The sequence below is a fragment of the Myxine glutinosa genome, chromosome 3 (assembly GCF_964187855.1).
Source record: "Myxine glutinosa chromosome 3, kmMyxGlut1.1, whole genome shotgun sequence".
Classification (NCBI taxonomy): domain Eukaryota; kingdom Metazoa; phylum Chordata; class Myxini; order Myxiniformes; family Myxinidae; genus Myxine; species Myxine glutinosa.
The window spans coordinates 119,265,103-119,277,825 of NC_136263.1; the positions used below are offsets into that span (position 1 = coordinate 119,265,103).

The 12,723-nt window shown below is 46.1% G+C and overlaps 1 protein-coding gene across 4 annotated transcripts in view; it reads left to right on the top strand.

Moving 5' to 3' along the window:
• Positions 1-12,723, top strand: part of LOC137424174 (DENN domain-containing protein 2C) — a 207,001-nt gene that overhangs the window by 133,749 nt on the left and 60,529 nt on the right. For all 4 annotated transcript variants that reach the window (XM_078774498.1, XM_078774499.1, XM_078774500.1 and 1 more), the window contains exons 8-9: positions 2,983-3,079; positions 3,174-3,218. In XM_078774498.1, the coding sequence (XP_078630624.1) occupies positions 2,983-3,079; positions 3,174-3,218 (142 nt within the window). The remainder of the gene's footprint in view (positions 1-2,982; positions 3,080-3,173; positions 3,219-12,723) is intronic.

Below are 12,723 nucleotides of genomic sequence, written 5' to 3' on the forward strand. Positions count from 1 at the left end.
GTACTCGCAAGCCGTTCGCTTTGGACCAAACCATTTCATGTAAATAGAGGGGGGGGATTGTCACCGTACTCGCAAGCCGTTCGCTTTGGACCAAACCATTTCATGTAAATAGAGGGGGGGGATATAATTTTAGATATATATATAGTACGGGCATGCCCTAGTATATATAATTATATATATATATATATATATAATTATATATATATATAAATATATATATATATATATATATATATATATATATATATATATATATATATATAATTTTTTTTATTATTATTTATTTATTTATTTATTTATTTATTTTTATTTATTTATATTTATATAAATATATATATATTGTTGTGGTTTTGAGAACCCACACTTGTAAATATGACATCATTAAAGGTTAAAGGTAGCACCCCATAGATAGGTCACAAGCAACACGTAGGTCACCATAGGACATCAGTTATTTCATAATATGTGTTAGATAAGGCTATTTTTATTTTTTTATTTTTTTTTGTATACTGAATCGAGGCTCGTGAAAGAGCTAACATTTATTTCACAAACAAATCAACCAGACAAACAAAACATACCAAAAGAGGGAGCGGAAGACAAGATGGGGAGAGGAGGGGAAGCACACAAACACAACATCTGAGAGCAGGGCGAAGCGCGGGAGGGAGAGGGCCTGGGGGGAGGAGGCGTGGGAAGGGGGGGGGGGGGGGAGAAGTGTAAAACACAAGGAGACCAAGAACTTCCAGGACAGAAGTTGGTATTTCAAAAAAGTGTAGGATTTGGGGTGAAATTAGCGGGGGTAGAAAAGATCAAGGTTTTGGATGGGGGAAGATAAGAGATGGTGGTGAACAGCTGTTTTAAAGACCTGGAGGGTGGAGTGGGATTGAAGAGAGTGAGGGAGTTTGTTCCATAGGTGGGAGAAAAGAGGAATGAAGGAGTGAAGGTGAGCAGAAAGTCTTGATTTTGGCAGGTTAACCATAAGAGGGTTGCAGGCAGATCTTGTGCGACCTGTAGGAATATTTGGGGGACAGAGCCCAGAGAGAGCTGGGGGGCAAGGCCAGAGAGGAGTCGGTAGAAGACGGAAAGACCATCAACCTGCCTGCGGTGAGTGAGTGAAAGGCCCTTGGAGTTAGCTTCATCACGGGAGATTCCAATGATTCTGAACGCTTTGGTTTCAACAGCGTGAAGACGAGCTAGGTGTGAGGCAGGAGCACCAGCCCAGAGGGGAGAGCAGTATTCCATTGAGCTGCGGATGAAAGCCTTGTATGTGGTGAGGAGCTCAGGTATGCCAAGGAAGGACTTCGCATGACGGATTTCCAATAGTTGAATCTGCGTTGTGTCAATCAAATAAGAAGTAGGCCCTTTTGTTCATTTTGCCAGCCTCCCCTTCCAAGCGACGCCATTAAGCGCGCCCTCCAGTCTGTGCCCCATGGCCCTCCCAATTTGGTACGCTCCTTGGCCAGCAGCAGCAGCCTTAGCTGCCCGTAAGCTCGCTCAACGCCGCCATAAGCCACGAGGTGAGGCCCAGAAAAAGGGGGCGGAGCGCCAGGGAAAAGGTGTGGCCACGTCACCCAGCTGTCAAAGGCGGAGCCGGTAAGCCCTCACCAGCCAACCAGGGCTGTAGTGACATCGCCTGATAGGCGTGGCTTTTGGGCTGGCGGAGCGATCGTTGGCTGGATTATAAAAGCGAGCGCACAAAGCCCTTTTACAGGACTTATTGGGAGAGCGCACATTTGACAGGGACTCGTTGGAAGGTTGGCTTTTGAGAGGACTTGTTGGAAGCGCACTTGGTAAAAGGACTACTGTGATTTTGGAGAACCTACAGCGGAAGCATGTGCTGTCAGGACTTATTGGGAGAGTGCACATTTGACAGGACTCTCGCTAAGCACTCGAGTGAAAGATTGATTAAAACAGGACTCGTTGGAAGGTTGGCTTTTGGGAGGACTTGTTGGAAGCGCGCTTGGTGAAAGGACTACTTTGATTTTGGAGAACCTACAGCGGAAGAGTGTGCTGTCAGGACTTGTTTGGAGAGCGCACTGGTAACAGCACTGCGAGGACGAATGCGCTTGATTGTGGTTGAAAGGACTTGCACAATTGGCGCTTGCGTATAGGACATTGGAGAGGGGGCGTTTGGCGCGAGTCGTACAAATATTACATACGCCACCAGGATACCAGCCTTCCCCCCGTGATATAATTGTCCGTTCGTGTTACACTGTGAAGAGTTGCCTGCTGGGTTTTCCATCGCCTGGACCGGAGCCGGACTGGAGCCTGGACGCACTGGTGACCTTCCAACCTACCATCTGCAATTCCCCGTGTGAGTGTCTGTGTGTGTGAGACGGGCCCGTTTGTCCAGGGAATACGTTAAGCCTGTAATTAAGACTGCCCTGTGTATCTGTTTCTTCCTCTTCCTTGTACATTCCCTTCTTTTATTTCCTCTTCTAATTGTACAAATTGTTAATAAATTGCCCTGTTCTTTCTGGTTTCTCCTTAATCCGATCGTCCTAGTCTTTTCTCCATTGGGTAAACGTGGCACGATCGGAACCGCCATAATCGGGTCGTCATTTGTTAACAGCTCGGATCGCGGATTGCTATCCGCTCGGCATATCCTATCAATATCCGTGGTTCGAGCGGGAGTTATTCCCTTGCTTTACAGTCGGTGGTAGTAATTAGGTAATAGGACTAAAAATCGACCAACAACCCTATTTACCACCGACCGGAAGGAACGTTATAACTTCCAGGACTCGCGTCGGCCAGATAAAAGGACAAGGGGATTAAACCCCCCCCCCCCCCCTTGATAAGGGGAGAGCCGACGTCGGAGATCCGCAACAATATATATATATATATTTATATTTATATTTATATATACATGTATTTATATTTGTGTGTACGTGTATTTCGATTTATTTTTTCATATATTTATATGTATATACATATATTCATATTTTTGTGACTATTGATGATAGTATTGTGTCCGGCCGCGACTTGCAGCTGGTGCAGAAGATAAACGGTGTGTTTACAGCAAGGCGTGGAAAAAAGCGGTGGAAGAAGTACTCTGTGTCCAGCCCTGAGAGCTGCTCAATGAAAGGTGGGATCCTAGGTTGCAGAGGAACCTCAAATTTGGAATGTCTCACACAATTGTACATCGAGTAATGTTGGATCTTTTGCTACGTATTCTACAGATGAAAACAGTGACAGCGAGAGTGACTCTGATGAACGACTAAAAGGTAAATGCTCCTGCTTTTGGAGCTTCATTTTATTCACACTTAAGTAATAATTTTAAGTTTACCTCGACGTCCCAAAAGTTGTTTTGCTGTTTTTATGGCATAACCTGTAGACCAATGCCGTCTGGAACAGCGTGTGTATGTATGTATGTATGTATGTATGTATGTATGTCTGTCTCTCACTAACATCCACCAATCTGAGCTGAGGATCTGGTCACATGACAGGGGGATAGCGTTTAGTAACCATTGAAGATTTTACTCAAAGGAAATATAATAACCTTCTGTGGAACGTTTTGGGGCCCCAGTGGTTGTCAGAAGGTAGGTAGGAAGTTTCAGAAATTCCTCAATACAATTATGATTTTGAATTGTGATCGACATGGACCTTGCTCCCAAATCCGGAAATAAACAGATGACGATGGTTTGCTGGTTTGATAATATCTCAATACAATCGTGATTTAACATTATGTTTTGATATATTCATTCTATAATATTGTGTTACGGGGTCCTCCCCTATCCCCTGGTCTCGGTAAACCTCCGAACCCCGAGAGGGTCCCCGGCAGAAAAATATGTTATCCTTTGTTGAAATTAATCAATAATGAAACTCTCAATGAAACCATCAAATGAAACAATCAAATCGATAATGAAACCACACCAAGGGTTATGAACAAATATTATATTAAAAGCACACCAAAAAGCACCCAACAACAATGGGGGCAATCACCCCTGCAATCCAATCTTAAGATGGTACCCCAGCTCAGACTCACGACACCCCCAGGGACTGGAGCAGAGCCCTTCTCAATGTCTCTAGCACACAACGGTGCTCCCGCCGTAGAGGCGATGGCGATGAGGCGGGAACGGAGATGTAGGTAAGGCGGGGACCGTCACGTGGTCCCAGCCAACCCCAATTGGCGGTGGAAAGAGGAATCCCCAAAGACGCTATCCAAACGTGCACCTACACCGTGCAGTCGCGAACCGCACCGTATTCTTCAAAGGCCGCTGTCGCGCACCCACATCCTCGGCAAACCACCGGAGGGCTGGACCAGCGGACGCGACTAATCAAGGGTCCGCGAACGACGCGCGAGGTCCCCGAAATGGCGGTATCTTCTTCCTCGGGTCGCAGCCGCTAGGCGAAGATTCTCCGGAATCCCCCACCTGTACCTGGCTGCACAGGCTTTTCCACGACACCAGCGGTATCAAAGATCGCACGAGATTCCTTTCCAGGACTCAAAGTTCCCTCTCCATGGACGCTCGACCAAGCTGGGTGCGGAGCTGTTCCCAAACGCCTCGTTTTTTTCTCCGCCTTACGCGCTCTTCTCCCTCGCTCTCTTTTGCCTTCCGGGTTACCATCCGATTTCCGGCCACATTTTACCAGGAGCGCTTTTAAACCTTTTAACCACAATAACCCTTACTGAGAACCAACAATAATAATACCAACAATAATTAGGGCCGAATCCGTAACAATTGTCATGTTCCTGGTAATTAAAATCTTTCCAAGGAACGGATAGCCGAACGAGCTGTTACTCGAGCGAGCGTTCAATCAAAAATACAATGGAGAATACACGTGGGGGAGCATGAGGGAGGGGGGAAACCGGAGCTTACCTTCACGGATCCCACTGGCAGTCCTCGACCCTGCAATAAGTTAACTCAAACAAAAACGGAATTGAACTACAAAAATACCAGTTTATTAAAGAGATTGCCGGTACAAAATAAAACACTGGAAAATAAAACTATAATTCCTAAATTGGGACGTCCTCACAAACAGACGCTGACAATGGGATAAAACAATGGGTATACCGACAATGGGTATACAATGGGGCCGGCAATGGGTATACCAACAATGGGATAAAATAACTAGAAAATAACAACGTTTGATTTATCATGGCACTTAGCTCCAATTTGGCCGGGGTGTCTCGTCAAGAATCGTCAGGCCCCGCGCACGCAATCCGGACACGGCTTCTGCCTTGGCGGAAAGCAGGCCTCAGTACGCCCTCGTTCACTAGGCCGCACTCGTGGGCATGACGTAGGCCTCCCACGTGAGACGAACGAGCAAGGGTGCAGCCTGCTCTTCCACGTTGTGCTCATCCACCCATCCTCTGCACGAAGAACCACAATTCCCGGGCTGTGGCTGTGGCTCTGCACGACTACCAGCAAGATCTCGGAACAGGGCCGGTCCGCGATGAGCTTCCTTGAGCCAGAGAGCAAAGTGCCACTGTTCGTACGAGGTCCAGTACGAGAAAGCGCAAGAGGGAATCACGACCGTTCGCTATGGTCTTCAGAATGACAAGGCACAAGAGAGAGCGACAACCGTTCACGATGGTTTCCAGCACGAGAAGCCAAGGAAAAGAGAGAGAAATGTCGGTCAGAGCGTTCTGAACTCCCCTCGCGGAAGAGGACAAAATGTCGGGAACACAGTCCTCGTTCCTCGGGCTCTGACGTTATCTCAACACATCTCCGTTCCGACCCTATCGGCGAGTTCCATCTTACCAGTCCTTTCTGTCAATCAACCCCTACCCAATCACGGCTCCTCGGGGCGTGGCCTCACAGATCTTTCGTCCTGTTTGATTCACCACATCGGGATCATCAGCACTAGTGCTTCATGCATGGTTTCCGGTGGTTTTATTAATTAGGAGTGTTTAATGGGCGATTTTGGCTAGTGTCTATGGTGTGGTGCCAACAGGGACATAGGAATTAAGTACAGAGGTAACGACATACAGCGGATAAATTACCCATAATCCCTAAACTAAATAACATGACCCCACCCCTCATGATGGGAACGAAGATACACCTTACACGACAGTCCGGTCAAATACAAAGTCCCTACTTATGGTACATCGAGATGGTTCTTCTTCTTCACGATGCTCGGAGCACACTAATCTATACACTCTGCCTGAACTAAGGTATCCCTACCCCCACAAACGTAACAATATTAATTTGTGATTGGAATGATGAATGACGCTGTTTGGAATTAAAATATAGAGATATTGAGTTTAAAGCAGAATGAGGAAATGACGTAAGGGTTTCCATCTGTGACATTCGCAGATTCCCCATTTTCAGTTTCGCTTTTGACTGGATTAGCAACATCCAGACTGGGTACGTTTTTTTTTTGTCCAAGTCCTTCATGAACCTGCTGTCAATGTCTGACATTTGAGTGAAGGTGGCACAGGAATGTGAATTTTTTGAATTTTTTTTTATACATTATTTGCTAACTGCTAACTGGTATTGCCATCCAAGTCATACTTTCCTTTTCAACTAAAGTATCGAACAAGCCCGGCTACAACCTTGTTAGATTAATCGGTCTTGTTTATACAAGGATCTAGGTTCATGGAGGAGTTGTTTTTTTTTGTATACTGAATCGAGGCTCGTGAAAGAGCTAACATTTATTTCACAAACAAATCAACAAATCAATCAACAAAAATATATAATATTTTCTATTGATACTTCTGATCAATTTCCAGGAATTAGAAAGAGTGCAGGGCCAGAATGTCAGGGGTTCTGAAGTGGCAATGCCATTACTATTGGTGTACCACTGATATATTTGTTATAATTATGTTCTCTCTGGATATATTGGCTACAGAATGATTACTTGCAGGGCGCACGACAAGTCATCTTCGGAAGATGCAAGAAGTTCATGCAAGGAATTTCTTCGGCAAAGAATGTCTTAGAAATTATTGGAAAAAAATTGCTTTATTGATTGCAGTGTTTCTCAACAACACTTTGTCACTTGTATGTCAGCCTACACACAAGATGCAACCACATCCAGCGGCTATTGCTGCAGGCTGGATCCTCGACTACGTAGATGGCCAAATTAAAGCTTTCCTCACAGGCCTCTGCATCAAGTGTTTGTCGCAGGCTTGTGGACCGGCTGTGGTATTCCCATGACATTTATCAAACAGTTACAATAATCTAACTCTCCGGGGACCTGAACTGAATCTGATTGTTCATATGAACAATCTGAACAATAGCAGAAGCAAGAGGTTCAGAATTCATTACTGAATAATTAATTGTTTTATGACACAACAATACAATAATAAATAATATTTACATGATATAAGGCCTATCTAGGCACCGCACACTCATTCGCTAGCCCGGGTGGTGTTTAAGGATATGGCAGCATCAGGTGGGCCCACAGCCACTGCATACTATGAGGCAAGTTAGAGAGGAAGGCTACCAGTGCAAGACGACTCAGCAGCCAAGAGGAATGGTGGCTGAAGAATGCAGGTCAAATGGTCCCACAGAAGCGCACCCCAGATTGAGACAATAACCTTCGTCCTCTTCCTCCATTTTCTGTCACTTTCACCATGTCGTCACACGGGGCAGAGCTTTTTAACCATCCCCACCCTGCGACCTCCGACTGATCCCCACCTGAGGCCCTCCAACAATCTTCGCCTGAGGCCTTGACCAAATCTCCACCTCAAGGACACTGACAGGCAGCTGTTAGGAGGAGTTATCTCACCCTGTTTGTTGTGGGGAAGGGAGGGGCATGATGTGTTCTCCCCCACACGGCACTGCTTGCCAGGATTTACAGAAGAGAACACGAGACAAGATGCCTTACTTAGCCTGACTATCTCCACAAGCACAACCTCCCCTTCACGGATAATGTTTTACCTTATACATGGTGTCCCAAAAGTAGTGTAGTAATTTTGATTTTGAATATTTTGTAAATGTTGATACTTAACAATGTGATTTTTTTCCAGATTGATGATCTAACCCTAGATGTTTACCACGAATAGAGGTATAGATGATGAACTTGCTGCAATTGTTGAACTGTACTTTACAAATGGAAATCCATTTGTTCAAGCGCAGCGAGCACACAGACAGATCACTACAATACGTTTGGGACACCCAGTACAAACACTTAATACAAGATAAGAAGTTTGAAAACTACACACGAATAAACACGACATCTGGGGTCTATATCCAACCATTTCCCCCCTCACCGACAAACTGAACAATACGTTAGAGCAACCTGCTTTCTCCTGATGCATTTAGTGTACCTAAGGCTTTATTATGTTGAGTGGTCATAGCTTTTTTTTCCATTTTCTTTCCTTTGGTGTAGTATATATAAGCTAAATGAAGTCTTCGTCATTATGATAAGAGGTTAAATCAAATACCGTACTGCAATTCATCTCATTCCTGCGACGTTGCACTGCAATTAATCGGCTTCGGCTGGCAATGGCCTCAGTTGCATTGGCCCCTCATATTATATGCTGTGTGAAGAGTGTTGCATGTTGATTGTTGGTGGTGAATGTCACCTGATGAGTGCTGTTAAATGTCATGTGACGATTGCTGCTCACGTGATGGATGAAGAGGAACCTCTCTAAGTGCCCGGTCCCACACATGTGATAGATTGAAGTGGAAACCTCCCTTTTGTTGAGCGTCGGTGCCTCCACTCTTTATCAAGTGGATTCCGTCACACTGTGCTTGAATCACTTGCTTTCTCTTTCCAATTTCAATTACTCATTGGTGCTAAAGGTATGGTTCAAAAGTGCCTTGAGACAGGCGCCAATTTGAAGGACCGCACATTGATTATTAGGTTTACTCTCCATGAAATGGAGAGTAACCTATTATTACTGCTAGAGTTTTTCTTATTATTATTCTGCCGCCCTATTTTGCACCTCCGAAAACTTCATAATTAATGTTCTCAGCAACCGCTGGTTGGATTGACAGGAAATTTTCATCAAATGATCGTCTCTGCTCCTAGAATTTTTTAATGCTAATGATGACGTCATAGGTCACGTGGTATGGGCGCCATCTTGTAAAACAAATTCAACTTTTCCCCTCTGTATCTCCGAAACGGCCCAATGGAAAAATTTGAGGAATGGCTCATTCTGAAGAACTCTTCAATGGGAACAAAAGACATGTGTATCGAGTATATTAAAAATGCTAACGTTAAGAGGTTAGAATTCGTCAAACAAAAAATTTTCTCCCCCAAAAATGGGATTTTTTTCCCAGATGCTTAGTTAAAAAAAACGCAGATTGCAATAAATTTCGAAGTCATACGTCACATGGTTCGGCCGCCATCTTGTTTTTCGTGAAAAAACACAAAAACCCCTTTTTCTCCACAACGGCTAAACGGATCGAGCCCAAACTTGGCATGCATATTCACATACCCATGACGAACAAAAAAGTCAGTGAGCACGACGTCATCCGACACATGGTTTCAGAGTTATGACGTTTTAAAGCTCAAACTAGAAATGGTATCACCTCCATAATTTGTGGAGATATCGAGTGGAAACTTTACACAAATGTTCCTCATGGGGGGATGTTTCAATGTTACTTGAGACGTTTTGATAAGTCACATGGTTTGGCCGCAATAAATAATGGAAGTTAAATTGTAAAAAGCTTGTAACTCTTGAACCACTGCATGGATCGACTTGAATGTTTAACTCAATGTAGCTCTCATCAAGCGGAAGAAGTGTGCAAAATTTCAAGATGGTTGGATGTACGGTCTCGAAGCTATAAGTCTTTATTGTTGAAAGAAGAAGAAACACACCATTTGTCCTTCCAGAACGTGATCACGATAACGCGATCTCCCGCGGTCATTTCAACCTCAAATGAAATTCAAGTTGCAGATTTGTCAATAGGTGAGGCATATTAACAAACGAATGAAACAGATTTGGTGAAATTCTGACTATTTTTAACTCGATCGCATTTCACTCAAAGTTATGATCTACTGAAGAAGAAGATGTCCATCCAGGACGTGATCACTATCACACGATCTCCCGCGGTCATTTCAACCTCAAATGAAATTCAAATTGCAGATTTGTCAATAGGGGAGGCACATTAACAAACTAATGAAACAGATTTGGTGAAATTCTGACTATTTTTAACTCGATCGCATTTCACTCAAAGTTATGATCTACTGAAGAAGAAGATGTCCACCCAGGACGTGATCACAATCACACGATCTCCCGCGGTCATTTCAACCTCAAATGAAATTCAAATTGCAGATTTGTCAATAGGGGAGGCACATTAACAAACTAATGAAACAGATTTGGTGAAATTCTGACTATTTTTAACTCGATCGCATTTCACTCAAAGTTATGAGCTACTGAAGAAGAAGATGTCCAGGCAGGACGTGATCACTATCACACGATCTCCCGCGGTCATTTCAACCTCAAATGAAATTCAAATTGCAGATTTGTCAATATAGTCCGGCAGCTAAGCTAAATATACCATAACAATTGTGCATTTTGTGGGGAAAGCACCAAATTTGGCACAGTAGTAGACTATCATATTATGAAAAGATCTGGATATTGGGCCATCTCAGATTCAGAGATTTGATTTTTGCAAGGATGTGTGTGTGTGTGTGTGTGTGTGTGTGTGTGTGTGTGTGTGTGTGTGTGTGTGTGTGTGTGTGTGTGTGGATGTCTGTGAATGAAAGAGAGGGATAGAATTGTGAGGAACAGAAATGAAAAAACGAGATGTGTGTGTGTGTGTGTGTGTGTGTGTGTGTGTGTGTGTGTGTGTGCGCGGTGGGGTTTTGGGGTGTGCGTATGGAGGGGTGGGCAGATGTGTGTGTGGAGGTGGGGGATGTGTGTGTGTGTATGTGTGGAGGGGTGCGCGTGTGGGGGGAGGGGTGTGGGGGTGTTTGTGGGTGTGGGGGGGGGGGGTGGATATGTGTGTATGTGGGGGGGGGGGGGGGGTTGGGGTGTGCGTGTGGAGGAGGGGGAGTTGGTTGTGTGGGTGTGTGGGGGGATGTGTGGGTGTGGGGGGGGGGGTGGATATGTGTGTGTGTGGGGAGGGGTTGGGTGTGCATGTGGAGGAGGGGGGTTGGATATGTTTGTGTGTATGTGTGGAGGGGTGTGTGTATGTGTGTGTGTTGGGGGTGGGGTTGGGGGGATGTGGGTATGTGTGTGTGTGGATGTGCGTGTGTGTGGATGTGTGTGTGTGTGGATGTGTGTGTTTGTGGGTGTGTGGGGGGGAGTGGATATGTGTGTATGTGGGGGGGGGGTGCGTGCGGAGGAGGAGGGGTTGGATGTTTGGATGTGCGTGTGTGTGAATGTCTGTGTGTGTGTGTGGGTGGGGGGGGGGAGGGGGTGGGTGTGTGTGGGTGGGGGGGGGGGGTGGATATGTGTGGGTGTGTGGGGGGGTGGATATTTGTGTGTGTGGAGGTTGGAGGAGGTTGGGGTGTGTGTGTGTGGAGGAGGGAGGGTTGGGTGTGTGTGTGTGTGTGTGTGTGTGTGTGTGTGTGTGTGTGTGTGTGTGTGTGTGGAGGGGTGTGTGTGTGGGGGTGGGGGACTGTGTGTGTGTGTGTGTGGATGTGCGTGTGTGTGGATGTCTGTGTGTGTGTGTGGGTGGGTGGGGGGGTGGTGGATATGTGTGTGTGTGTGGGTGGGGGGTTGGGGTGTGTGTATGGAGGGGTGTGTGTGTGTGTGTGTGTGTGTGTGTATGTGTGGAGGTGGGGGGTGTGTGGGTGTATGTGTGGAGGGGTGTGTGTGTGTGGGGGTGGGAGGGGTGTGGGGGGGGGTGGATATGTGTGTATGTGGGGGGGAGGGGGGGTTGGGTGTGCGTGTGGAGGAGGGGCGGTTGGATGTGTGTGCGTGTGTGTGTGTGTGTGTGTGTGTGTGTGTGTTTGTGTCTGTGAATGAAAGAGAGGGATAGAATTGTGAGGAACAGAAATGAAAAAAAGACGTGTGTGTGTGTGTGTGTGTGTTGGGGTGTGTGTGTGTGTGTGTGTATGTTTGTGTGTCGGGGGGATGTGTGTGTGTGTGTGTGTGTGTGTGGGGGGGGGGGATGTGTGTGCTTAGGCGGGGGGTGTGGGGGTTGGTGTGTGTGTGTGTGTGTGTGTGTGTGTGTGTGTGTGTGTGTGTGTGTGTGTGTGTGTGTGTGTTTGGAGGGGTGTGCGTTTGGGGGGAGGGGGGATGTGTGTGTGTGTGTGTGTGTGTGTGTGTGTGTGCGCGCGTGTGTGTTAGGGGTGGGGGGGATGTGTGTGTGTGTGTGTGTGTGTGTGTGTGTGTGTGTGTGTGTTGGGGGTGGTGGGGGGGGGGGGGTGTGGGGGATGTGTGTTTGTGTGTGTGTGTGTGTGTTTGGAGGGGTGTGCGTTTGGGGGGAGGGGTGTGGGTGGGGGTATGGGGGATGTGTGTGTGTGTGTGTGTGTGTGTGTGTGTGTGTGTGTGTGTGTGTGTGTGTGTGTGTGTGTGTGTGTGTGTGTGTGTGTGTGTGTTGGGGTTGTATCCAAGGGGGTTGTGTCAAAGCATGTCCAATGAAAGTGGGGTTGTATCAAAAGTGGGGTTGTATGAAAAGTGGGTTTGTATCAAAAGTGGGGTTGTATCAAAAGTGGGTGCGAGTAAACCGGTCATCACTGCCAGCAGTTTTAAAGTGGCAGTTCTAGTTATTATTATTATTATTATTGTTGTTGTTGTTGTTATTATTATTCATACCATGGCCACTTCTGGCAGCCATTGGTGATAGAAGGCACATGCATGCAATCTATCTCTAAGCTATAATCTCGGGGGCACTACTCCACCGGATGTGGAATTCCAAGTACACTGGGAGGGAGAGGGCA